General features: G+C 50.7%; 1 protein-coding gene and 1 non-coding gene across 4 annotated transcripts; one reads left to right on the top strand and one right to left on the bottom strand.

Annotated features, from left to right (window-relative positions):
- Positions 1–804: 804 nt before the first annotated feature.
- LOC104066243 (ras-related GTP-binding protein A) lies at positions 805–17,298 on the bottom strand. 3 transcript variants are annotated; one of them, XM_054075858.1, is made up of 11 exons: positions 17,182–17,213; positions 16,649–16,759; positions 16,024–16,057; positions 14,472–14,571; positions 13,469–13,535; positions 12,266–12,488; positions 9,158–9,253; positions 7,537–7,659; positions 5,282–5,373; positions 3,440–3,555; positions 805–2,143 (listed from the first exon to the last, which is right to left on the bottom strand). In XM_054075858.1, the coding sequence occupies exons 3-11, from the start codon at positions 16,048–16,050 to the stop codon at positions 2,046–2,048; spliced, it is 942 nt and encodes a 313-aa protein (XP_053931833.1). In that variant the 5' UTR covers positions 16,051–16,057; positions 16,649–16,759; positions 17,182–17,213; the 3' UTR covers positions 805–2,045. The 3 variants fall into 3 exon arrangements, with proteins under 3 accessions (XP_053931833.1, XP_053931835.1, XP_053931832.1); XM_054075860.1 differs by lacking the exon at positions 16,649–16,759 and having other exon boundaries at positions 17,186–17,263; XM_054075857.1 differs by lacking the exon at positions 16,649–16,759 and having other exon boundaries at positions 806–2,143; positions 17,182–17,298.
- A 217-nt stretch (positions 17,299–17,515) lies between these two features.
- Positions 17,516–17,587, top strand: TRNAE-UUC (transfer RNA glutamic acid (anticodon UUC)). The gene has a single exon. It is a non-coding gene; the product is annotated as a tRNA-Glu (tRNA).
- Positions 17,588–25,263: the final 7,676 nt, after the last annotated feature.

The raw sequence follows: 25,263 nt of genomic DNA, 5'->3' as shown, positions 1-25,263 counted from the left end.
ATGGCTGTGAGGCATCTTCTGCTCTCCTGAAGTCACGAGAGCTGCCCACCTCCTGCCAGCAGAGCCCTTCCTAATAATCCCTTGGAGGTGGTGCTCCAAAGAATCCGACAATAGCAACTCATCCTCTCGCTCCAAACTGCACTGAGGGCAGGTTTTGGGTGCAGAGAGCCATGAAGTTTCTCCAACGACCAAAGCAAAGGCAGGGACTGACCTTGTCCAAGCCATGGGGCAGCATCTGCAAGAGGAAACTGCGGTCACGGTTCAGCTTGCTCCAGCCCCACGTCAGATAAAATCAACCAAGGTTGAGATCTGCTGGTCTCTCTCCAGGACAGGCATAGGATTCCACACCTGCAAGCACTGAAGACAAACAGAAACTTTCTGCTGCACCTCCAGCCCATCCACAAGTTCTCCAGAAACTCAGGCACCTGAACTGGCAATAGAAACCACAGGAAGTTCCTCTCCCACGGGATGCCGATTTGATTGTCACTGAACACTCCCCTGGCCTGACAGAGCACCAACGCACCTGCTGAGCAGGTAGAGTTTGATGCCATAAAGACTGAGAAGTGATGGAAGGTTTGTGCAGAGCCCCTCGGCTCTCCAGCCACGATGTGACTGCCCATCCTCACCCTCTGTTGATTCATCCTGCCCGATTCCTGCCCCCGTGGTGTGAGCAGACACGCAGGGAATGAACACAAAGCACAGAGCCAAGCTCAGAGCCACTGCCCCCCTTTTTTATATCATAATTTGATGCAGCGAAAAGAAAGAAGAGACATTGGTAAACATCAGCTTCCACCTGGCAACCCCCTACTTGCAGCACTTCTGTGGGTCCTGCATTTAATGGAAACACACAGTCATTAAATAATAACCAGCGATGTCAGGTACCATTGGGGCCGAACCCTGCCCAGATGGCTCATCGCACACCCCATGGACATACCAGCCCCAGCTTGGCCCACAGCTCCTCCGTGCCTGCACCAGCCCCTCCTGGCTCACCGGGATGAAGATCAGGCACACCAGGACTATCTTGCTGCTTGCTCAGTCAAGGACTTTGGCCCCTTTTATTCACCGTAGTCTTTCCACCACTTTGGCAAGTGTAGAGAAGCCAATACCAGCCTGGCTGCTCCTGCTGCTGAGTGAATTGTGACTTCACGTGGGGAAATTATCTTAGCAGCCTTCCAGTACCTGAAGGGGCTCCAGGAAAGCTGAGGAGGAACATTTTGAAAGGGTATGGAGTGATAGGATGAGGGGGAACAACTTTCAATTCGAAAGGGGAAGATTTAGATTACACATTAGGAAGACATTCTTAACAATGATGGTCCTGAGCACTGGCCCAGGTTGCCCAGAGCAGTGGTGGCTGCCCCATCCCTGGAGATGTTCAAGCCCAGGTTGGATGGGGCTGGGAGCAGCCTGGTCCAGTGGGAGGTGCCCCTGTCCATGGCAGGGTTGGAATTAGGTGATCTTTAAGGTCCCTTTCAACCCACAATTCTATGATCTTAAATGAAACTCCATCGCAGCCTTCAGTCAACGTCCCTCAATGAGGTGAAAGGAGAAATGCAGCTATCGCACACCCACTTGCCAAAGCTGCCGTCAGTGGCAGAAGAAAGATAACCCACTCCCAAAGCTCTAGGATCCAAAATCCCTGGTAGCAAAAATTTATTCCCATGACTGAAGACAAGGAGAAATTTATAAATGTATTCTAGCAACCAACCAATAAATCAGTAAATATTCCATTCCTGTGATTTATACGATCACCTGGGAGCAAAACATCCACACTGGCTCTGCCATGCGCCACTGTGACAACCAGGAGCGCGAGACCACACACACATCACCCATCCCTGCTCCTTCCCAACCTCACACACACCAGGGCAGTCTCTTTGGAAGGTCCGCAGTGTCCGAGTGACTAGTGTCCAACGTTAAAAGGAGAAAAAATAAAGCAGCACACTCATTTCAAAGCCCAACAAAGACACCAGCGTTGTTAGATTCTCCTAAAAATAGGTAGTCCCAGTTCATTTTTTCTCCCCCCAAAGACCATGTGCCTTGGCCAATGTTCAGCGCATGAGCAGGCTGTGCTTTGGTCCATCCACTCTCTCCAGCTTCTCAAAGTGTTTCCTGGCATTGCGGATGTTGATCAGCGTGGCTGCAGAAGCTAGGACGGTAAAGGGACAAGGGAGATAAAAGAAGTTAAAAGGGATGCAAGTAACCAAGTCCCTAGAAGTTAAGTGCTGCCTAAAAGTAACATTCCCATAAGTGAGCTCTTCATTCCCACCACTCCCAGCTACACAGAAGTTGGACTCATGATCCTGTGGGTCCCTTCCAACATTCTATGGTTCTAAGTTGGCACTGGAAGGTCTGGGATGTTTGCTGATCCCAGTGAGGCACTGAGGAAGAGCCAGGGAACTACACTCACACAGTATGCTCACAGGGACAGCTGCCCAAGTCACCACCGCAGTTCATCTGCTGCTCCTCAAGAACAATAATGTCAAAGCCCATAAAGGAGTCACGGGGTTCACACAGGTCTTCCCCTAATCCAGTAAACCATTCCAAAATGGGAGGGCAGGAATCAGACTCACAGAATGGTTTGGGTTGGAATGGACCTCAAAGTCCACCCAGTTCCATCCCCTCCAAGCCCCATCCAGCCTGGCTTTGAACACCTCCAGGGATGGGGCAGCCACCACTGCTCTGGGCAACCTGGGCCAGGGCCTCCCCACCCTCAGCATGAAGAAATGCTTCCTAATGTCTAATCTATATCTTCCCCCTTCCAATTTAAAGCCATTCCCCCTTGTCCTATCACTCCATGCCCTTGTAAAATGTCCCTCCCCAGCTTTCCTGGAGCCCCTTCAGGTACTGGAAGGAAGCACCAACACTGTGAGCCACAAAGCTATCCTGGACAGTGTCTCTTCAGCACCACTAACCCCAACAGGCGCAGCCTCCACCAGAGCCGCATAAACAGTTAAACTGTCACCCTGTGCCTGCAAGGGCGGGTACCGCTGGCTACACCGCTCCTTCAACACAAATAGACGCTGCTATAATTAGAGTCCTTGCCCACCCAGACAGCTCAGGCAGCAAGAGCAAAAACTCAAACACGATCCACCTCTGCTTCCTCTCAAAAAAATCACTAGGAATGCCGGATCAGAAGAGCCCAAAATAGGTGATGAGATACGACCTATGGAATGGGGTCACATCTGTTCCGGCGATTCCCCACTGCTGCTGCGATGCTGCGCTCAACAGTGACAGGCAGCTCAGTGGCCACAGGCACGCGCCTCGTGTTCTGCAAAGTAAGCCACCTCTGAACCACTTCCCCCACCCTCTGCTCGCAGGGCAGAGCAGCAGGACAGCAGATCCTTTGCCTGGTGTCTGTCCTTTTTCAGGAGGAACAAAGTTTAGCCTCTTTCAGCTTTTTGTCCCTGTAAACAGAAACCGGCTTCTCTTTGCTTTGACTTACGTATTGAAGGGTCTGACATAACCACCATCACGTAGGTATTTGATGTAAAGATGTCAATGAAAGCAGCAAAGTTAGAGTTCCTGACCTCCATGCTCTGGAAAGAAGCTGCCAGCTTACTGAGAGGGGAGAGAAAAAGAAAGAAAAGAAAAAGATAACTGAACTTTTCCTGTGATACCAGAACATTGCTCAAACTGCTTCCGCCTGCACAGCCAACACCCCATGGGTGGAGATCATATAGTGGACAGACCTTAAAGCCCATCCTGTTCTACCCCCTGCCATGGGCAGAGACACCTCCCACTGGATCAGATTGCTCAAAGCCCCATCCAACCTGGCCTTGAACATCTCCAGGGATGGGGCAGCCACGGCTTCTCTGGGCAACTTGGACCAGCGTCTGATCATGAGAATTTCCTCACGTCTAATCTAAACCTTCCCCCTTCCAATTCAAAGCCATTTCACTTCGTCCTGTCACTACAGGCCCTTGTAAAAAGTCCCTCCACAACTTTCTTGGAGCCTTTTTCAGTACTGGAAGCTGCTCTAAGTTCTCCCTGCAGCCTTCTCTTCTCCAGCCCTCCTCTGGAACCATTCCAACAGTCCCATATCCTTCTTATGTTGGGGATTCCAGAACTGGACACAAGACTCCAGGTGGGGTCTCACGAAACAGGAGTGGAGGGGTTTAGTAGAGAGGAAATTTCCTCCCTCGCCCGGCTGGCCACATTTCTTTTGATGTGGTCCACAGGATGTGGTTGGCATTCTGGATTACCAGTGCATATTGCCAGCTCATGTTGAGCTTCTCATGCCCCAGCACCTCCTCCTCAGGGCTGCTTTCACTCACATTATCCCTCAGCCTGTATTGAAACTGTGGACCACCCAACTCCAGGTGTAGGACCTTGCACTTGGCCTTGTTGAACCTCATGAGATTCACACAGGCCCACCTCTCCAGCTTGTTCAGGTCCCTCTGGATGACATCCCATCCTCCTGGTGGGACAACTGCACCACTCAGCTTGGTGTCATCTGCAAACTCATGAGTTGTTGGTTACAAAACAGTGTCGGGGTCCTCGCTCGGCCAGGAACCCCAGGTGCCACCACAGGTTTGGCCGTTTTCATTTTTTTAAAAGACAAAACTCCTTAGCTTTAGGCTAAATGAGAACAATACAAACTGATCCGTGTCTGGAATGGTGACCCAAGGCTCATGACCTCACTGGCTGTCAGAGCCAGCCCCGGCAGCCGGCGTCCTCTGCCCTGTGGAGGTAATGCTCAGCCAGTCGGGATACTTCCGCACGTGGATAACCAGAAGCAAGTACAGAACTGACATATCTGGAGACAGCTCTGTAAACCACGCAGCCAGTTCTCTGTCCTCTTCAGGCTCCAAACACTTGTAGATATTCCTGACCGGGGCAGCTGGAGGCTGTTAAAAGTCAAGCTACTCCCAGCCAGCTTTCCAGTTTTGCATTAGCAATACTGATAAACAGTGCGTGTGAGCCTCCTCCTCCCACAGCAGCGCTGCAGCTCAGGGGCTGAAGCAAACTCCACCTGACCTTCTGTAGCACTGCTGACCGTAAGTAAGGTATGGGCTCAGTCCTGGAACTTCCCTACCTTTCCCATGAGAATGAGGCCTCGAAGAAAATGCTTGTTTCAAACCAAAGTCAACCATCAGCAAAGCAAGAAGTTACAGAAGATAACAGTTAATTCAGCTGTGTGTAAGCATGGTGCAATTTAACTACAGCATCTCAGCCTGCTGAGGAGTCACAGAACTGGGATTCATTTGGAGTGCCTCCGTGCTTCTGGATGAAGCCGAAACACCCACTGAGGTCTCTCCCCCACCCAACATGTAAGCCAGCTCACCTGCAGCTGAGCTTGAATTGTTTAATAATGTTGCTGATTTTCTCAAATCTGTGGACGTCCCGCTGTTCTTTGCATTGATAGTGAGAAATGACCTGGATGGCAGGAGTGGAGAGAGCACAGAGTTAGTCACAGGTTTCTGAGGCTCAACACCAATTATAAGAAATGGGTGGTGACCAGGACAGGGATTTCCTTTGCCTTTTGCTGATGGGATCTTGGAAACTTTGCAGCACAGCTTGTGGCGCTTTCGTGGTAAAACAAGACCTGGTGGCACAGTCACCAGGGAGCTTTTCACAAGCACAGATGCAAGAGACACCACTTGCGGTCTGAATACTCCAACCTCAGCAGCAATTTAAATCTTGAGTCAAAAGAAAAAGGAAGTGCAAGGAGAGGTAAAAAAACTGCAAGACCGTCCACTTAGGTAGGGCAAACATACCCTTGACAAGTTCTGGGATAGCTTTTGCTTCCCAAGTCTATTGCACTGCAGATTCTCAAGGGCTGAACCTGAGATTTTGCATTCTGCAACACACAGGACGCACATGCGCTGCTCTGAAAGCCAAAGCAAGCTGTTCCTCCCTAAGAAATGAGGAACCAAGGCAGCTGGTTTCCTAGGAAGCTCCCTCTCCATTAGTGAACTGAGTCAGTCCAAGTCTCTGCTGAGCTGCCTACACTCACATGGTTCCGCTCCTCTCCCTCCCACACTACAGTCCAGCAGAGACATGCAGACCTGGCTGCAAAGGTTCAGAGGATCAGAAGCTTTCAGGATCCCTTGGGGCGTGCTCCACAGCTCACTCTTTTGCAAGGCCAGTGGCCCACAGACCTTCATTCTTCAGCTGTAGCAGCTAGTGGGCCAAGAACTGCACTTACTGCCTAAGGGGAATGGTGTGCAATCAGTTACATCATCCCTGTTCACACAGTAAAGCAAACAGGAGTATTTTAAACCCCTTATGCTGCATGCTTTAAGCTCTTAAGAATCATGAAACCAACTGCTCCTAGAAGTGCCAGACGCTCTTGGGTGCAGATGTTGAACTGTTACTTTTCTGCCTATGGAGTCACAGGCTCACAAGAACCAAGTTTCGGGTGCTTTTCCTCGAGCACTTTTAACAGATCATCCCACACTCTGTGCTTTCTAAACCTGCCCAGTTATTCACACCAGTACAGGTTCAGCCAGATTCAAGGGCTGCTTTCATTCCAAAGCTTTCACTGTATGCAAGTTCATTCCTAAATGTTCCAGATGGGTTTTTCTGTTACTGAGATTCAAATCCAATTTCAGATTAAGATTTCACTCCAGGAGAAAGGAGTCATGGGGGACGGTTAAATATATGGAAAAAAGGAGAAGAAAGCGTCTTTTAAAAGGTCATCATTACATTGAAAAAAAAAAAAAAACCACAGAATTTTTGTAGCAAAGATTACTCTTTTTCAATTAAAAATGTCCTTAAAACCAAGCACCGTTCCATACTATCAAGGTGGAACTATTTGCTATCTACAGACGATCAAAAAGCAGAACTGGCCAGAAATGCAGGGTTTTACTTCTTGTAGTTTGAGGAGTGAGAAAAGCCATGGCTTCTTTCCCACATTCCCCTCTGTCATTTCCAAAATCAGACATTTGGCCACCACGGAAAGCACTCAAACAATTCAGCACCATCCCACCAGGGCACTTTTGGTGCAAAGGCTGGAGAGAGCAATCCCTAAACCGAGAGTATGGACAGAGATGCTGCCAGGGTGGGTTTAACCAACACATTTTACCTTGCTGAGACAAACTGGAAGCACGAGTCACCACGCAGCCAGTAACTCTGAAAGCCACTGCAATCCAATCACGCGCGATCCTCTATCCATACTCCGGTGTTTGCAGCGCATCATACAAAACATGGAAATCAAGACCAGCTAAAGAGCCAGGCCAGGAGGAACTGAAAAGTCTTCTTTCAAGCTAAGGAAGGTTCTTGCTCTTGGTAGAAAGCAATTCTCGAAAGAGTTCCACAGCCACCAACAAGATGGGGATATGAAATCCCCTCATAACTTGGCAGAGGGAAAAATTGATCGAGCCCTCAGCTCAGCTGCTAGAGGTGGGCATTTTGGGAATGTCCCGTGAGCCGTGGAGGCACATCAGCTACTTTCAATATCACAAGGCCTGAATGAAGGCATTCAGCCCTCTGGCGCTGGCGCCTCTCCTGGGGCTACTGCACAACAGCGCTTTCCATGCAGGGAACTCTCTCCTAGGCTGGGCAGAGGAATGTGAAGATTGGAAGTGCTGTATTCACCAGGAAAGTAGCTCTCTCAAACAGAAGCACTTCGTCTGCCTCGATGATCTGAGCAAAGTTCCTCAGGTTCATTTCCAGCTGCTGGACGTTGGGGATCAGCTGATAGACTATACTGGACCAAGCCTGTCAGTGAAGAAAGAGAACACACAGGTTGCATTGGTGCTTCTCTGCCCCGGCCCTGCTGTGTAATGTGCTTAAAAAAGTGATTATTCTCAGTTCCAGGTGCTGACAGCCTAAGTAAGACCAAGAAGCTTCTCCCATCTCATGTCCAGTGGAGGCTACCAGTGGTACCCCAGATCCAAGTAAACTCTTTGCTATGTCAAGTTCTTCTCCACATCAGTCAAAGAGGAACTTGAATTCTATTAAACAGGCTTAAATCATCCTGATTTTAAGCTGGCGTTGCTTATATCTACTGCTCCCAGACAAACCCACTCAAGTTTTCAGTCTTTTTAATCTTGACCCAGGTCAACTTGCAGATGGGTATCCGGCAGCTTGTCACTGGTGCAAACAGGAAGCTCTAATCTAATGCAGTGAGTCAGGAATAAGCCCAGAAGGGACTGGGGATGCAGTAACAGGCATTCCTCGTTCAGTATCCAGTCCTCTAACCTCAGCTTCACCTCACTGCCCACCTACTGACCCAGGTCTGTGTCAGTGCCCAGTGCCACGCTTCCCCCAGGAGGCTGGATATCCGCGTGTCCTGTTCACCAAGTACCCAGTATTTCCTAAACGCTCCCTCCCTCCCCCTTGCCAAACGGGAAGTTAAAGGCTCAACCCAAGCTCAGGAGCTCTGTGGAGCATCAGCAGGGGCTGTGCCCAGAACAGCTCAGGTCTGCCTCTGCACGAGCTGCCCAAAGAGAAACCAGCGTAACCAATGCCCATGGGAAGACAGGGCATGCCGCTGCTCAGCAAGGGCAATTCCTAGAGGGAGTTGGTGCTTGGTGCAGGGATGTCTAGCATACAATCCTATATCAGCCTCAGCTAAACACATCAAATGCTGAGAGCAGGCAAAATTGCTATGCCTTTGGATGGGTTTGCCAGGGCAATGGAATTTGCCATTCAAAGTCCCAAGAAAGGGTCAAACAGTCCTCACCTTCAGACAAGTAACCCAGCTGCCACCACTTCCTATTAGCATGAGCTGGCAATTATGACCATCGTTTTTTACCTGTGCAGCCCAGGAGCACCCACCACTCCCACGCCTGGAAGGCCTCTGATGCTGCAGTTGAGACTGACAGAGAAAAAAACCCACCCACTTCTGAAAGCAAAGCAAATTCCAGGATGGAAAAAGTTCATGTTTTAACAGAGCTGCAGAGAAACACAGGAAAAAAATCCACACTGGATAAAAATGACTAAAAGATGCAGAAGCTCTTTCTGAAGCAGCCAGGCAAAGCATTTAAGCAGCGTTAACATCCTGACACTCCGATCCCAGCACGGGGAGGGGTTTTACTTTTCCTAATCACGACCAGGATGCTCAAACGTCTACCCAACAGGTGCCCTCCAGGAGGAGCTGCTGCAGATCTGAAAAGCACCAGTCACTGATAAACCAGCCGCAACTCCCCACTTGCCTGTCTCACGGTCTTGTTTTCAAGTGGGAAGCCAGATACTGACAGGAAGCTGCACAAACCTTGTAAAGTGTTTCATCCCAGATGGAAGTCCTAAAACAAACACATTCCAAGGGACGGGAAAGGCGCTTCAAGTCTTCCTCACGCTCCTTAAAAATCTGGGAAACGAAAAAGATTGGCAGTTGAGTGTAAATGTTTCTGCCTGCGGTGCAGTTGCTGCATTGCATTTACAGTGTGCGTTTAAACAAATCTCAAGCCCCCACAGTGCTGGCGAAGAGAGAACAGTGGAACATGTTGGCCAGGATGGGCTGGCAGAAGCCTCCTCCACTGGAGCAGCAGGGACAAGCAAAGCACAGCTGTCTCACAATAGATCTGTCTGGGTTTCAGACTGACACAACTACTGGTAGTGTGGATTGGGAATGGAAGCGGACACACATGAGTGTCTCCAGGGTCCTAAGTTTTGACAAGACCCTGGCTACAGGGTCCAATCCCATCCTCTTCTCAGTGATGATGAACCTTTAGTGCGTTCTTATGAGCAACTCTTACGCATGTGCATACACAGCCTTCTCATTTTGCACCATTCTCTGCCCTTAGAAGTTATAGTTAGAAAAAGGGGAGAGGGGGACCTGCAAGGACCGGACAGCCTTGTGCCAGGTTCCTCAGAATGGCTAAAATAGCAGCTGGACAGCCAGCAATGCACCTCCACAGGGCAGACTCAATAAGTACATTCACCTCAGTGTGCTGGTTTAGGAAGGAGCTGAGGCACATGTAGAGGGCAACAAAGCTGGGGAAGGGGCTGGAGAACACATCTTATGAGGAGTAGCTGAGGGACCTGGGGGTGTTTACCTGGAAAAGAGGAGGCTGAGGGGACCTCATGGCTCTCTGCAGCTTACAGAAAGGAGGTTCTGGTGAGGTAGGTGCTGGGCTCTTGTCACAAGTGACAAGGGACAAGATTGAGAGGAAATTGCCACAAGTAGCACCAGAGGAGGGCTAGATTGGATAGTAGGGAAAATTTCTCCATTGAAAGGGTTCTTGGGCCCAGGGCAGTGGTGGAGTCACCATCCTTGGAGGGATTTAAAACAAGATGCTCAGGGATCTGTTTCAGTAGTGCACAGGTACAACTGGACTCAGTCTCAAAGGTCTTTTCCAAATGTTTCTATGATTATATGAAACACAGCAGCTCATTAATGCTGTGTTGTGCTGTGAAATGCTGTCAGGTCAGTACTCGCCATGCGGGTCCTGGGCGACCAATGGCCTCCTTACAATTTACAGATTGATTTGGCCTGGTATTTCCATGTTCTTCCTAGCAGCAGATAACTTAAACCAGATCTGGATGGGTGTGCAACGACACACACTGAAAGCATGTCTGATGTACGGCCCCTCATCTGCGTGCCACTCACTTCAGGACCTCAACAAGTCTGCACAACTGGGCCAAAACAGCATTTGTCCACCAGCCTCACAACAAACCGAGACAGGGAAGCATCAAGAGGATTTCAGACTCATCCTTCAGTTTGGAAGGAAGGCAGATGGAAGTGAGGAAGAGTTACTTGAATCAACTCTACGAACAAGCTCTGAGCTACTTCTGCACTGAGCTGAAGGGCAGAACTAGAACTGGATGAGGAGGACACCACTCTCGGGCAGCAAGAGTGACCCGAGGCCAGCCTGCTGCGTGGAAGAAGTCTGCCTGTGCAGAGAGGGCAAGGCTTGTTTTCAGCCACATTGCTCCTTTGCAGCTGCGCAAGCACACACACGCCAGGAGTCAGAAGAAAGTTTAAGACTTCTCACTTCAGTCAAAAGCTGACGGCCTACGAGAACCTCCAAACTTGCTGCAAGCCAGGGAATGGCCACACAGCTAGGGCTCTACTCGTCAAACCCACAAAGCTCACTGGCTTTTGCTATCAGGAGTTGGCTGCTTTCCAGTTCAAGCTGAAAGATCAATGTTGGCAGAAACTCAACAACTTCCGATCTCCCTGCAAGCTTCCAAGAGCTCTGAAAAGAATAGAAAACACCAAACATCTCTGAAGGGCTGATCCTAGCCTTTGCAGGACGCCTCTTGGGGTGGGCAAGTGCTTAAGAAGTGGACTCTGGGCAGGAAAGCCAAACTGACAGAGAACAGAATTGACTGATAGAAACCACCTTCCAGTTACCCTAGAAAGTGTCAACTCTCTTTTTTTGGTTATGCTTTAGGACTGAAAGCCACAGCTGAAAAGAAACCAACCTCCACTGTCACCATCACTATCTGCAAAGCCATGCAGTGATGAGCAGCATACTTAAGGTGTCTGGATTTCTCCACTTATACCTCCCTGCTGGAGCAAAGGTCTGGTGGAAGGACTAGAATCAGCACTATGAATGAAGAGGCTTAGAGTAGTTGTCAGTAATAAGTCATTAGTCCTGTTCTCCACTAGGTTATAAAACAAGAGAGCTATGACATCAAAAGTAGCATGGCTGGCAGGCCAAGGGAGGTGATTCTCCTCCTCTCTCTTGAGACCCCACCTAGAGTCCTGTGTCCCGTTCCGGAATCCCCAACATAAGAGGGATACGGGACTGTTGGAAAAGGTCCAGAGAAGGTTGTGAAGATGATCTGAGGGCTGCAGCACCTCCCATACAAGGACAGTCTGAGAGAGTTGGGATTGTTCAGCCTGGAGAAGAGAAGGCTCCAGAGAGACCTTAAAGCAGCTTCCAGTGCTGAAAGGGGCTCCAGGAAAGCTGCGGAGGGGCATTTTTTCAAGGGCACGGAGCAACAGGACAAGGCGAATGGCTTTAAACTGGAAGGGGAAGGTTTAGGTTGGACATTAGGAAGAAATTCTTCACAAAGAGGGTCAGGAGGCCCTGGCTCAGGTTGCCCAGAGCAGTGGTGGCTGCCTCACCTCTGGAAGTCTTCAAGGACAGGTTGGATGGGGCTTTGAGCAACCTAACGCAGTGGGAGGTGAGGCACAGGGTGAAACTGGATGGGCTTTGAGGTATCTTCCAACACAAATCATTCTGTGATTCTGTGACTCTGCGACAGAGGAAAGGCAGAAAAAGCTCAGAGGGCTTTGACAATTCCTAACATCCAAGGAACCCTTCTAGGAACAGTGCTGACGGAACTTGTACTTGAAGTACGAAGTTGCAAAGCGTTAGCACAGATGCTTGGTTTGAAAGCATTTCTAAGGCACCTATCAGCTTCTCACCAAATCCCGCTGGTCCTCCTGCACCAAGTCCATCTTGTGCACCAGACAAAAGATCTTTGCATCGGGAGAGTTCTGAAGAATTGCTTCCAAGCATGACTGGTAGTAGTGCATATCCTTCTCCAGTTCTCGGCTCTCCACGTCAAAGACATAGATGAGGACTTCTACATTGCGGAAGATGTTGTCCCGCTGACTGGTGAAGTAGTTCTCCATGAAGGTGTCCTGTCTGAGAAGGAGCAGAGCAACAAAGCAAGGAGACTCCCATTAAAGCAGCCAGGTCTTGCTTAGCATTGTTGGAAAGGTGCTACATGTCAAACACCTCCTGCTGGAAAGGCAAGGCAGAGACCCCATCGCAGCCTCTGGGCAGGAGCCCCCCCAGGTGGCTGTATTCCCTGTGACAAAAGGCACTTCCCACCAAGCAAAGCTGGATGCTCCTGAAGAGCAACTGCTCACCAGTCTCCCAGGAAGCAGAAGGTTCCCTCACATCACAGCTGGCTGCTTGTTGTCCTGTGCAAACAGAGCTACGCTGCTGCTAGACCCAGACTGGCTTTTATATAGTTGGATATAAAAAAGCCACAGCAGCTGGTGCTAAATATAACCAAAACCATCGGTGTAGCCTCTCACTACAGAGCTTAAATCTCCTTGAAGCGCTGCTGAATATGGCTCAAACAATGCACGAGGACATGAGAGCTGATGGAGCTCAGCAAAGCTGGACAGTGGGAGAATAGTCTTTGAATAGCTGCTTCCAGGAGCCACAGGATCACTGTCAGCTTCAGCATTGCTCCTCAGCATGCTCCTTGTCTGGATCAAGCTGGCGAGAAGCATCTCTGAAGCCAACATCCCCTCCTGCCACCTCAGACCAGGTGAAGGGCCAAGGCTTTGAGCTCACAGAATCAAGCAGCCAGTAAGGGAAGGGTGGACCTACACACCACTTCTTCTCTGTATGGGTAAGTCAAGAGACAGCGCAATCATGCCAACTTCTTCTATCCACCTCCACCCACAAGCCCAAGATGTGGCATCTGTTCTTGCCAGAGCGATCTCACCTGTCTTACAGCGCATGCAGAATGCTTGTTCTGTTCCCATCAGACACCAGCAGTGTCCTCATCCCCCTCAGGACAGGAGGACCTCAGTTTTGTCACATCCCCAGCCTCATTCCCAGAGCTAAGCCCCAGTGCTTTCAAAAGCAAAAGAACAAACAGCACCTACCCTCCGCAGTCCCACAGGTTTAATACCAGGTTTCCTAGGAATCTAACATGGGAGTGCTCCACATCAACTGGAAAGAGACAACAGAAGTTTACTGATTGCACCCCACACCCGCCCTACCTCCTCGGGCAGCCAAAACCACCAACACAGCTGTTGTAAGTAAATCTGCAGCTGAAGGAACTAGGGAGAGTTCTCAGAGTAATTCAAGTATTTCTGCTCTCTCCTCAGGACACTATTCTTTGTGGAAGCACAGCAGGTGGTTCCCATTAAAAACATTCTACAATATTTGGGATATTTTAAGAATGACATCCATTCTAGCATGCTCCGCAAGCCCTTAAGCAAGCCTAAAAAAAAAAAAATTCAGTGACACAAGGAACAAACTTTATGAACAAGTTAAACTCATGGCAAAGAGTAAACGTACACCAATCTGTGACATTAGATCCTCATGGATGATTCCCAGCAAGGCATGTTAGATCCTGATAATCCACACCCCCGTTTCAGAGGAACCTCTTATTGCTTTTTCCAGATCAGTGACTTTGGAGAGAAAATAAACGCAGGAGACGCTAATTAAGCCGAGTGCATTATCTCGCTGACACCACAGGCACATCACTGCATTTCCAGCTGCGCCAGCAAGTGATTGACTAGCAATGGGAAAGCTTCACCAGCAAGAAGGACTGGGAGGAGGCTCTGAACACTGACAGTCATAGCAGCAGCAAATGCGGCTCCGTATCAACAGCAATAAAAAAAGGTTAAAGATAGGAGTCCAATCACAAAGTGGCAAAACTGAGCCTACTGCTGCTGTCTCTTCCACTCCAGTTTCCTACCTGCCCTCAGCTGAACTCGGGAGTGAGGCTCCCTGTGAGGTGTGGCAGCCAAGAGGGCCGGCAGCCATCCTCCTGCTCCAGAGCAGCGGAGAGGCAGGGATTGCTGGAAGGAACTGCCTCACCCCTTTAATGAAGGGGGTTTGCACCCTGAGAACTTGCAGTTCAAACAAGAGAAGTCTTACTTGTGGCACCCAGGCGCCGCGTGTCCCTGGCGATGTAGTTTGCAAAGATAATGGACCTCATGCTGGTCTTCCCAGACCCGCTTTTACCCATCAGCAGCACCTGGAAAGGAAAAAGAAGGAAGAATGAGCTACCGCAGAGCACCAAGTCCCCCATGGTTCCCTCAGGGTTAATGTCTCACTACTGAAGGCACCAAAACACAGGACTGACATATTCCAGATATGAAAGCGTGAGAAGGAAGGCAAAAAAAGAGAACTGTGCCTGGGAAGGCAAGAACTAGACGTGCACGCCTCCCTGCCATCCACAGTTACCAAACTGTGGTCAGACTGAAAACCTGTTCAAAGTACATCTTGTTCAAAGTCTTGAACCATGTACTCCACCCTCTTAGGCTGCTACTGTCCCCCAAACCTCTTCTTCCTAACACATGTTGGCAGAGGATTCATGGAGTTCATAACCTAAAGGAACAGCAAGGGCTGCTCCTGAAGCTGCTGCAGCCTCCCCCAACCCCTCGCACCTCCCTGCTTGCCCATGCACTGGCACCCAGGCGAGGGCTTGATGGTTTTGATGACAGCAAAGGACTTTGCCAAGACAACAGAATAGCTTTAGCTTCAGCCTTTGAAACCAGGCTGGAAACAATCCCTTGCCCACTCAGCACTGGCATCCTGCACCCGTTCCTTCTGCTAATCACGCTCTTTTCCTTGTGATTCGCTTTCTCTTCCCCATCAGAAGTGAAAACAAAGTTACATTGCAAGTTGCAGGTGCTAGAACCAGCAAAAAGCTAGAAGCAAACAGGACAGCCCAGTTCAAGTGCACCAGGATGCTGCATAGGGCAGATACTCAACTCCAGAGTCTTGCTCACAGATCATCAGGGAGCACTTCTGTGGACAAAACCCAGGGGTGACTGGGGGGGGGGGCAGAGGGGAGGCAGCCACACAAGCAAGGCTCTACACTGTGATCTAAAAGTGAAAGTTAAAACCCCCAGCAGTGACAGACAACAGACTGGCTCACAAAACCAGCTGCTAAACAAGTTCCAGTTACAAAGTCAAAGGCAGCTTTCGGCAAAAGTTCTGGAATTCTATCAAGGACAGGTTTAATGAGTGCAACTGGCCCGAGGCCGCCTGCGCAGTCCACACCAGGGCCAAACACGAGCTGGGAGGGCACTCACTCAGTTCCCAGTCTCACGTTGCAACGGCATGCCAACAGCCACCAGAATCCAAAGCCGAGTAGAGCAGATCCTCTTCCTTTACACTGTGAGAGGTACGCAGCCAGTGGAGGTTTTGCAACACACGTCAGCAACACTCCTACCGTAGTTGTGTGGACAGCTCGGCAGCAAGGCTGTCCCGTGCTCCCACCAGCCAAAGAACTCAAACAAGATTTTGATTCCTAGCACTTTAAAGTGATCCCTAGCAAAGGATGAATCTGCTGTCTCTGAGGGTCTTGGGCACATGACAGCAAAGAACACGTTGAGGTACAGATGCAAATGCAGAATGGCATTAGAAAAGGCAGAAGGGGAAGGAAAACCCAACCACAAAGCATTCTCTTTTCAGTTCTTACCTTTTTCTTCATGGCTGTGCTTGGCATCACCCACCTAGGGAGAGAAGACCATCTTCTTACACTGCTCTGCTTCCCTCACTTGCATCTCAATCTCACCCCTGCAAAAGGGGAAGTGCTCCCACAACTGACACAGCACCCCAGCCTCCACCACACCAGGCGCTTGACAGCTTCTGCTCCAGATGGCGTGGGGGAACCGGAGCAGAAGCCTCTCACTGCCAACATGCCCTCAGCATGCCCACGATGAGTAACAATCCCACAGTCACAGGGCCCAAGCAGGCCTGAGCAGGATGAACGCAGACAGCACTGGGAGGCAGTGGGAGAACCCACCCAGCTGCTACACCACTCGGGGCTCCCTGGCACCCGGGCCTGGCCTTCCCTGCACCACAACCCCTTCGGCAGTGCCCACACCCAACAGCCCAGGAATGCGGCCTCCCCTCACCCCACTCGCAGCCCTGAGCACGGCGTGGCTGCTGCCCCCAGCCATGGCGCCCTGGGCTCCTTGCACAACCCCAACTCCAGCCTTGAGCACTGCCCGGCTGCTGCCTCTGAGCCCCAGGATGCGCAAACAGAATCACAGAATCGTTAAATTGGAAAAGACCTTTGAGATCATCGAGTCCAACCGTACCTGTCCACTACTAATCCAGATCCCTGAGGACGTTTGTCTGCCCGGCTTTTAAACCCCTCCAGGACAGGGAGGCCACCACTGCCCTGGGCAGCTGCTCAGGACCTGAGAACCCTTTTGGTAAAGAAATTTTCCCTGACATCCAATGTAACCCTCCCCTGGTACAACTTGAGGCCATATTCCCTCATCCCCTCGCTTGTTACTTGGGAGAAGAGCCCAGCACCCACCTCACTACAACAGGAGCTTTTCAGGAGCTGCAGAGAGCGACAAGGTCTCCCCTCAGCCTCCTCTCCTCCAGGCTAAACACCCCCAGGGCCCCTCCTTGCTCCCAGAACCCTCGTTCTCCAGCTCCATTCCCTTCTCTGGACGCGCTCCAGCCTCTCAATGTCTTTCCTGTACTGAGGGGCCCAAAGCTGAACCCAGGATTCGAGGTGCGGCCTCCCCAGCGCCGAGTCCAGGGGCCGATCCCTGCCCTGCTCTCCGTTTCCCCCCGGTACCTGCAGCCCCACAGCCGCCCCCCCGGCCCTCCCCGGTACCTGCAGCCCCACAGCGCCCCGCAGGGCCGGGGAAGGCCGCGCCGCCGCCGCCGGGACCCCCGCCCGACCCGCCTCACGACTCCCAGCACCCGCCGCTGCCACTGGTCACGTGAGCGCCCGCCCCTCCGGTCACGTGGTGCGCGCCGACAACGGCGAAGTGGGCGGGGCCCCAAGGGAAGGGGCGGAGGCGAAGCGGCGAACGCCATCTTAAGTGTGGGCAGCGCATCAGGGTAGGATGGGCTTTACGGGGTCGGGCAGCGCGCAGCCTCACCCCGCCCAGTGGTGGGCGCTGGACAGCACTATGGAGGCTGTGGATAGAGCAGTCGTCGGCGCCTCCCATATGGTCTAGCGGTTAGGATTCCTGGTTTTCACCCAGGCGGCCCGGGTTCGACTCCCGGTATGGGAAGTTTTGGTTTTTCCTGCCCGGCTTCGACCTTCTCAGGGTTCGGATCGTATTTTCACACATTATTCTGCCAAATTTCCCGAGGGCAGGAGCCTGCCGGAGCTGTGCCTCTGCCCAGCCTGCCTTCCACCTCGCTCTTCCGATACAGACAGGAGTTGTTGCTACCAAAAGGGGAATTTATTTAATTTAAAGTAGAGCTCGGTTTCTTCTAAGTAACTGCATTTTTTTGAAGTTAGACAGAACGTCCCTCTGACAGCATGGGGGGTTTTAAGTTTTTTTTTTATTTCCTTTCATAGTGTTTTTCCAGACACTGTTTCATAGAATCATATAATAGTTCGAGTTGGAACGGACCTCGAAGTCTATCCAGTCCCACCCCCTGCCATGGGCAGGGACACCTCCCACTGGATCAGGGGCTCCAAGCCCCATCCAACCTGGCCTTGAACATCTCCAGGGATGGGGCAGCCACCCCTGCTCTGGGCAACCTGGGCCAGGGCCTCCCCACCCTCACAGTGAAGAAATTCCTCCTTATGTCCAGTCTAAATATATCCCTCTCCAGTTTATACCCATTGCCTCTCATCCTACCACTCCAAGCCTTTGCAAACAGTCCCTCTCCAGCTTTCTTGGAGCCCCTTCACGTACTGGAAGCTGCTCTAAGGTCTCCTCAGAGCCTTCTCTTCTCCAGACTGAACAAACCCAACTCTCTCAGCTTGTCCTCCCGTGGAAGGTGCTCCAGCCCTCACATCATCTTTATAGCCTCCTCTGGACCCGTTTCAACAGATCCATCTCCTTCTGATGTTGAGGACTCAACACAACACTCCAGGTGAGGTCTCACAAGAAAGGAATAGAGGGGCAGAATCCCCTCCCTCTCCCTGCTGGCCACGCTGCTTTCGATGCAGCCCAGAACACGTTTGGTTTCTGGGCTGTGAGTGCACATTGCCGGCTCATATCGAGCTTCTCATCTATCAGCACCCCAAGTCCTTCTCTTCGGGGCTGCTCTCCATCGCATTATCCCCCATCCTTTATTGAAACCGATTATTCCCCCAGCCCAGGTGCAGGACCTTACGCTTGGCCTTGTTGAACCTCATGAGGTTCGCACAACCCCACTTCTCCCACTTTTCCAGGTCACTCTGGATGACATCCCATCCTTCCAGTGTGGCAACTGTACCACTCAGCTTGGTGTCATCTGCAAACTTGCTGAGGGTGCACTCGATCTTGCAGTCTGTGTCAGTGACGAAGACACAGCACTGGTCCCAGTATGAACCCCTGAGAGACACTGCTTGTCACGGATCTTGTGTCCAGTGTGATCTGCACTGAACAAATGAGTTTTTTTCTGCAATCCCCTCTGTTTGCAGCCTTTCCCCATCTCAAACGCAAGGTCGGGCAGAGCTGGAGCTAAAGCTCCAAATGAGCACAGATTTAACTGTTGCATAATTCAGAATAATATTAAACTTGGAATATTAATATTAATCCTTGGAAAGTAACAGAATATGCATAAGATTTCTGGGAAAACGTATCCATATACATGTGAGTGGGAAATCCACTCTGTCCCAGCTCTTGTCTGGCTGAACAGGATCGATGGAGCTCGCTCCTCATGTTCCTCAGGCTGATAAAAGAGTCCTCGCTTTCTAAAACTCCAAAATGAGTCTTAGAGAGTTGATTTGCTGGTGTTTTCGGTATCATTTTGAGTGAATGAGACAACAGAGCTCCTGAGTGGCATGGGGGTTGTTGCTGCATTCTTTTCTAAGGCAGGTAAGAAGGTCGCTGTAAGAAGGTCCTACAGCATTTTAATCATTTATGAAGGGAAACTCCTCAGGACAGCCAGGTGTGTCCAACATGTTGGTCATTACCGTGTCTGTCCCCTGACACGCAGGGTGGGAACAGTGCTACCACCTGTAGGGCTTCACCCCTGAACCCACCCGAGCTGCTGCTGCCATGGCCACAGTCCCACACTTCACATAACCTCCTACAGCCTCAGCACCTCACCTGCCCCTCCTCAGAGCCACAAACATCACCTATCCCTCCCCCTCACAGCCCCACATCTCACCTATTCCACACACATCCCTCCTTGCTACCCCCAATATTGGGCAGAGAATGGATTAGGAGCAGCTCTGAGGAAAAGGACTTGGGGTGCTGGGGGTGAGAAGCTCAATGTGAACCAGCAACATGCAATCCCGGCCCGGAAACCAACTGTGTCCTGGGCTGCATCCCAAGCAGTGGGATCAGCAGGAAGGGAGACGATTCTGCCCCTCTGTTCTGCTCGGCTCTGCTCTGTTGAGACCAAACCTGAAGCCCTGCTTCCAGTTCTGGAGTCCTCAGCACAGGAAGGACATGGAGCTGTTGGAGCGAGTCCAGAGGAGGCCACGGAGATGATCCGAGGGCTGGAGCACCTCCTGTACAACAACAGGCTGAAAGAGTTGGGGTTGTTCAGCCTGGGGAAGAGAAGTCTGTGGGGAGACCTTAGAGCAACTTCTAGTCCTGAAAGGGGCTCCAGGAAAGCTGGGGAGGGGCTCTGGATCAGGGAGGGCAGGGAGAGGACGAGGTCTAGTGGTTTTGAGCTGAAAGAGGGGAGATTGAGATGAGATCTTAAGGAGAAATGTTCTGCTGTGAGGGTGGGGAGGCCCTGGCCCAGGTTGCCCAGAGCAGTGGTGGCTGCCCCATCCCTGGAGGGGTTCCAGGCCAGGTTGGATGGGGCTTGGAGCCCCTGATCCAGTGGGAGGTGTCCCTGCCCGTGGCAGGGGGTGGAACTGGATGGGCTTTGAGGTCCCTTCCAACCCAAACCGTTCTGCGATTCCACGTTTCTGTGAACATTACACTTGGTGGAAGCCAGAGGTCTCCCACTTCCAGGCATTGGGAAGAGCTCTGTGATGCACGGGCACTCACACATCAGGCTGATGACACGGAGACGTTTTGTTACTGAGGCAATTACAAGTAAATGGCAAAAACATGCTGCTACAGCGTTCCTGTCTTGGGGAAAACAGCAGCAACTGTCAGTGCTTGTGAGGAAGCCGGTTGCTCTGAGAAGCTTTTGTTCTAGTTTGGGAAGAAGCCCAGGTGGCAACTTGACAGAAAGGAACCCCCTCCGAAGTTGAAAACCCTGCTCTAAAAGAGGTGCTGGCGGTTCTGCACCACCAGGCAGAACAGGGCTTGGGTGCATCCCAGCACACAGCCAAAGTGGCACTCAGTGGTTTTTAACGAAGCCAACCTATCATTGATGAAGATATTAAACAGCACCGGTCCCAGTACGGTCCCAAGGGACACCACTCATCATGGATCTCCATCTGGACTTTGAGCCATTGACCACTACTCTCTGAATACAACCATCCAGTTTCTTATCCACCGAACAGTCCACCCATCAAATCCATCTCTCTCCAATTTAGAGAGAAGGATGTTGTGGGGGACCGTGTCAAAGACTTTACAGAAGTCCAGATAGATCACATCCACTGGTTTTCCTGTGTCCACTGCCGTGGTTACTCCATCGTGGAAAGCCACTAGGTTGATGATAAAGGATTTGCCCCTGGTGAAGCCAAAAGGGGTTGGTTTCGTTAAAAAGTTTAGGGTTGGAACTAGATGATCTTTAAGGTCCCTTCCAACCCTAACTATTTTATAATTCTATGACTCTTTCAGTAACACATCGGCTGTTGCAGGGCTGGGTTTGTCCAATTACTGCTGTGTGACTGCATGCCACTCCAGTGGCACTGCTGTAGAGTCACCCCAAGTCTCTGGTATCACACAGCTCTGTCTGCAGCTGGGTAAGGAGTAGCTCACAAGAGCAAAACCCAGAGCAAACAACCACATAACGCATCAGTTGTGATGGTCCTTTACTCCAAGTCCACATAATGGTGGAATCTGCTGACTTCAGGGAAACCTCTGGAGCACCTTACAACCTGATGTTGTGAATACTGGAAGCAGAAACTGTTTGGAGGGGCCAGCACAACAGAAGAGGAAGGTGCTCCAGGGAAAAGAGCATTGGTGATCTGTCACCTTGACCCCCATTCCTAGCAGTATGAACACCACCACCCCTCCTCACCATAGGAGACAGGGTTGCTCATGTTTAGAGAGACAGAGGCAGCAGGGAGCTGGATCTAGTCAATTTTACTTCATCAGGTTACCTTATTGTCCCTTCCTAAACTTAGACAAGGATGATCAGAGGGCTGGAGCACCTCCCACCCGAGGACAGAGTTGGGCTTGTTCAGTCTGGAGAAGAGAAGGCTTCAAGGAGACCTTAGAGCAGCTTCCCAGTACCTGAAGGGGCTCCAAGAAAGCTGGGGAGGGACTGTTTACAAAGGCTTGGAGTGATAGGATGAGAGGCAATAGGTATAAACTGGAGAGGAGTGGATTTAGACTGGACACAAGGAGGAATTTCTTCACTATGAGAGTGGGGAGACCCTGGCCCAGGTTGCCCAGAGCAGTGGTGACTGCCCCATCCCTGGAGGTGTTCCAGGCCAGGTTGGATGGGCCTTGGGCAGCCTGATCCAGTGGGAGGTGTCCCTGCCCATGGCAGGGGGATTGGAACTGGATGATCTTTAAGGTGCCTTCCAACCCAAACTATTCTATGATTCTATGATTTTGTCTCTCTTCCTTCTCACAGATGCCATCTGGTAACAAACCAAACAGAAACAGTGCAAGCAAAGCTACACCAGGAACAGGTAAGAAATCCACCTGGTCGGAGTGGCTTATTTCTTCCTCTGGGCTACCCTGAGGGAAGAGGAACAATCCAGGGAGCTCAGGACGGTCACTCCTCCTGCTGGAGGAGTTTCTAGTGCTATCAAGGGACCCTTCAACTGCATTTCCGATCCATTATTTTATCCAGTTCATTAGGTATTATGCAGAAAAACCTGCTCACCTGTCCTCTCTCATCTTACCTGTCACCATGTGTTATCATTGCTTCCACCTCTTTATCGACCAGATAAACTTTGCATTTTAGTTAAATGAGCATCATTTAAGCATAATTTTTTACCTCATTATTCTTGTTTTGTTTTCCTTAAAAGAAAGATCTCAGTATACCACTTGCTGTAATGCAGTTTAAGAGGTTTGGCACGAGCAGATTCAGAGTTCAAGCTTTGGTTAAGAGATAGGGAGTCCTCTTACACCTCACTATAGCATCATCTGTTGGAGTTATTTTTGCTCTAGGTCAATCATATTATCACTTGCACTAATTCTAATCGGAAGAAAGGGAAGTCTGTGTGTGATTTACAACTCTGCATTATTCAGTGCTTGATAAACATTCAGCACACGTCTCTTTCCTGGCTTCTAAGAAGCACTGGGCATGAGGCACCGCAAATCAGGATTTGGAAGAGAGTTTCATTCCTTCAGCCCACCCCAGGTCATCAAAACATGTTTCATGCCAGGCAGAGCAGCACGAGAGCCAGAACCTGCCCAGCTGCTGCGGGTGTTCATTTGGAAATGATTATTCTAAATCCTTCTCCATGGAGGAGAAAAGCAGAGCAAAGATCTACCCCATTCTGCGTTGCCACGCCAAGTTATCAGGCTCACTCCAAAGTGGAGTAACAGCCTTGTAGTGGCTGTCAGGAAACCACAATTTTGGTTCCAGACCGAGGAAGGTGAGGTAAGATTGAGGATGCTGACAATGAGCAGGACAGAAAATGGTATGTTCTGTGAGAGGGCAGCAGCAACACACACGCCCTTGCAGCGCAGGACATCATAAGGTGTCAGCTAAAAGCCTCTCACGGGGTTTTTCTGGCCTCACTCATGCCAGCTTACAGATCAAGCAGGTCAAATCTTTTCCTGTGACTTGCATTTATTTCTACTTAATACAAACGTGGTTATCACACGTTCCAGTTCCACCTTCTTTGCTGAGGAGCAAAAGAATATCAGTCAAATCCATAATGTTCTACTGGCTGAAAAATGCCACCTCTTTCTCTGTGAGTGCTGGTACTGTGCTGTGTAAACCCTGGCAAGAAATGACACGGAGCAAGTGGCTGACAAACGTCTTCTGACACGCTGTATCATGTCAGCACGAGCCTCCGAAGCAGAGCTCCAGGCCATGGGTCTGACATCACATTACCAGCATTCTAAGCTTCCCATTAAAAAGCCCCTGTGGTGTTTCTCCTCCAATCAAAAACCATCCAAATGGGATTAGTTGCATCCATCAGGATTACTCTTTGAAAAATCAGTCGAGGCATTTGTGTCTTAACAAGTGTGGGTGAAATTTGGCACTAATGAATTCATCATCATCAAAGTGGTTTGGGATGGAAGGGACCTCAAAGCCCACCCATTCCCACTCCCTGCCATGGGCAGGGACACCTCCCACAGGATCAGGTTGCTCCAAGCCCCACCCAACCTGGCCTTGAACCCCTCCAGGGATGGGGCAGCCACCACTGCTCTGGGCAACCTGGGCCAGGGCCTCCCCACCCTCACAGCAAAACATTTCTCCCCAAGATGTCATCTCAATCTCCCCTCTTTCAGCTCAAAACCATTCCCCTCGTCCTGTCCACATCCACAGACCCTGCTCAAAGCTCTCCAAGTGTTCCTGGGCTCTTGCTTATTACAGGAAGTAGTAAAAAGGAAAAAAAGAAACAAACCCAAACCTGAACCGTCAGACACAAGAAATATTTGCTTCGTCCCAGTTTCAGCTTCCCAGCAGGAGCAGATGGGATTAATGGCTGCACGGCTCAGCTGAAGCGAGTGCTTCAGAGAGACAGAGAGCTCCAGCAGGCTCAGAGACATAACTCACACCAGATGCCTCTGCTCCAGGTTCTCTGCCTCTCCCCTGGTGCGATAATGATGCTGATTTATTAGGGAAGAGGCAGCAGTACCCTCTTCCCAAGCGGCGTGCTGTCTGCACAGCCTGCCTGCGTGCTCATTAATCCCCATTAGCCCTCCTGTTTCAGAACGAGCAATCGCACAAGGCACAGGAGAAGCTGTTGCCTAGAGATCAGACCGGGATGGCGATTCCCCGGCCATGCTGGTTGCCAAGCATTATTACCCAAACCTATGCCATTTCTGCTCACAGACATTTCTGTCTGTCAGCAAGTCTGCAGCACCGAAAGAGGCAGGATGGACACACGTCACCAGTTCAGGTTCACTATCCGCGTACTTTAAGACGCAGCAATTTTCAAAGCCCAGGCTCATCGTTACAAAGGCTTGTAGTGATAGGACAAGGGGCAATGGGTGTAAACTGGAGAGGGGCAGATTTAAACTGGACATAAGGAGGAATTCCTTCACAATGAGAGTGTCTCTTGTGAGACCTCATCTGGAGTACTATGTCCAGTTCTGGAATTCTCAACATAAGAAGGAGATGGAGCTGTTGGAATGGGTCCAGAGGAGGCTACAAAGATGATCCAAGTGCTGGAGCACCTCCCATATGAGGACAGGCTGAGAGAGTTGGGGTTGTTCAGCCTGGAGAAGAGAAGGCTCAGAGGAGACCTTAGAGCAACCTTCCAGTAGATAAAGGGGCTACAAGAAAGCTGGTGAGGGACTTTTGACAAAGACTTGGCGTGACAGGACGAGGGGCAATGGGTATAAACTGGAGAGGGGAACATTTAGACTAGACATAAGGAGGAATTTCTTCACTATGAGAGTGGGAAGGCCCTGGAACCGGTTGTCCAGGGAAGTTGTGGCTGCCACATCCCTGGAAGTGTTCAAGGCTGGGTTGGATGGGCCTTGGGCAGCCTGATCCAGTGGGAGGTGCCCCTGCCCATGGCAGGGGCATTGGAGCT

The sequence above is a fragment of the Cuculus canorus genome, chromosome 10 (assembly GCF_017976375.1).
Source record: "Cuculus canorus isolate bCucCan1 chromosome 10, bCucCan1.pri, whole genome shotgun sequence".
Lineage (NCBI taxonomy): Eukaryota > Metazoa > Chordata > Aves > Cuculiformes > Cuculidae > Cuculus > Cuculus canorus.
This window is presented reverse-complemented; position numbering and strand designations above follow the sequence as displayed.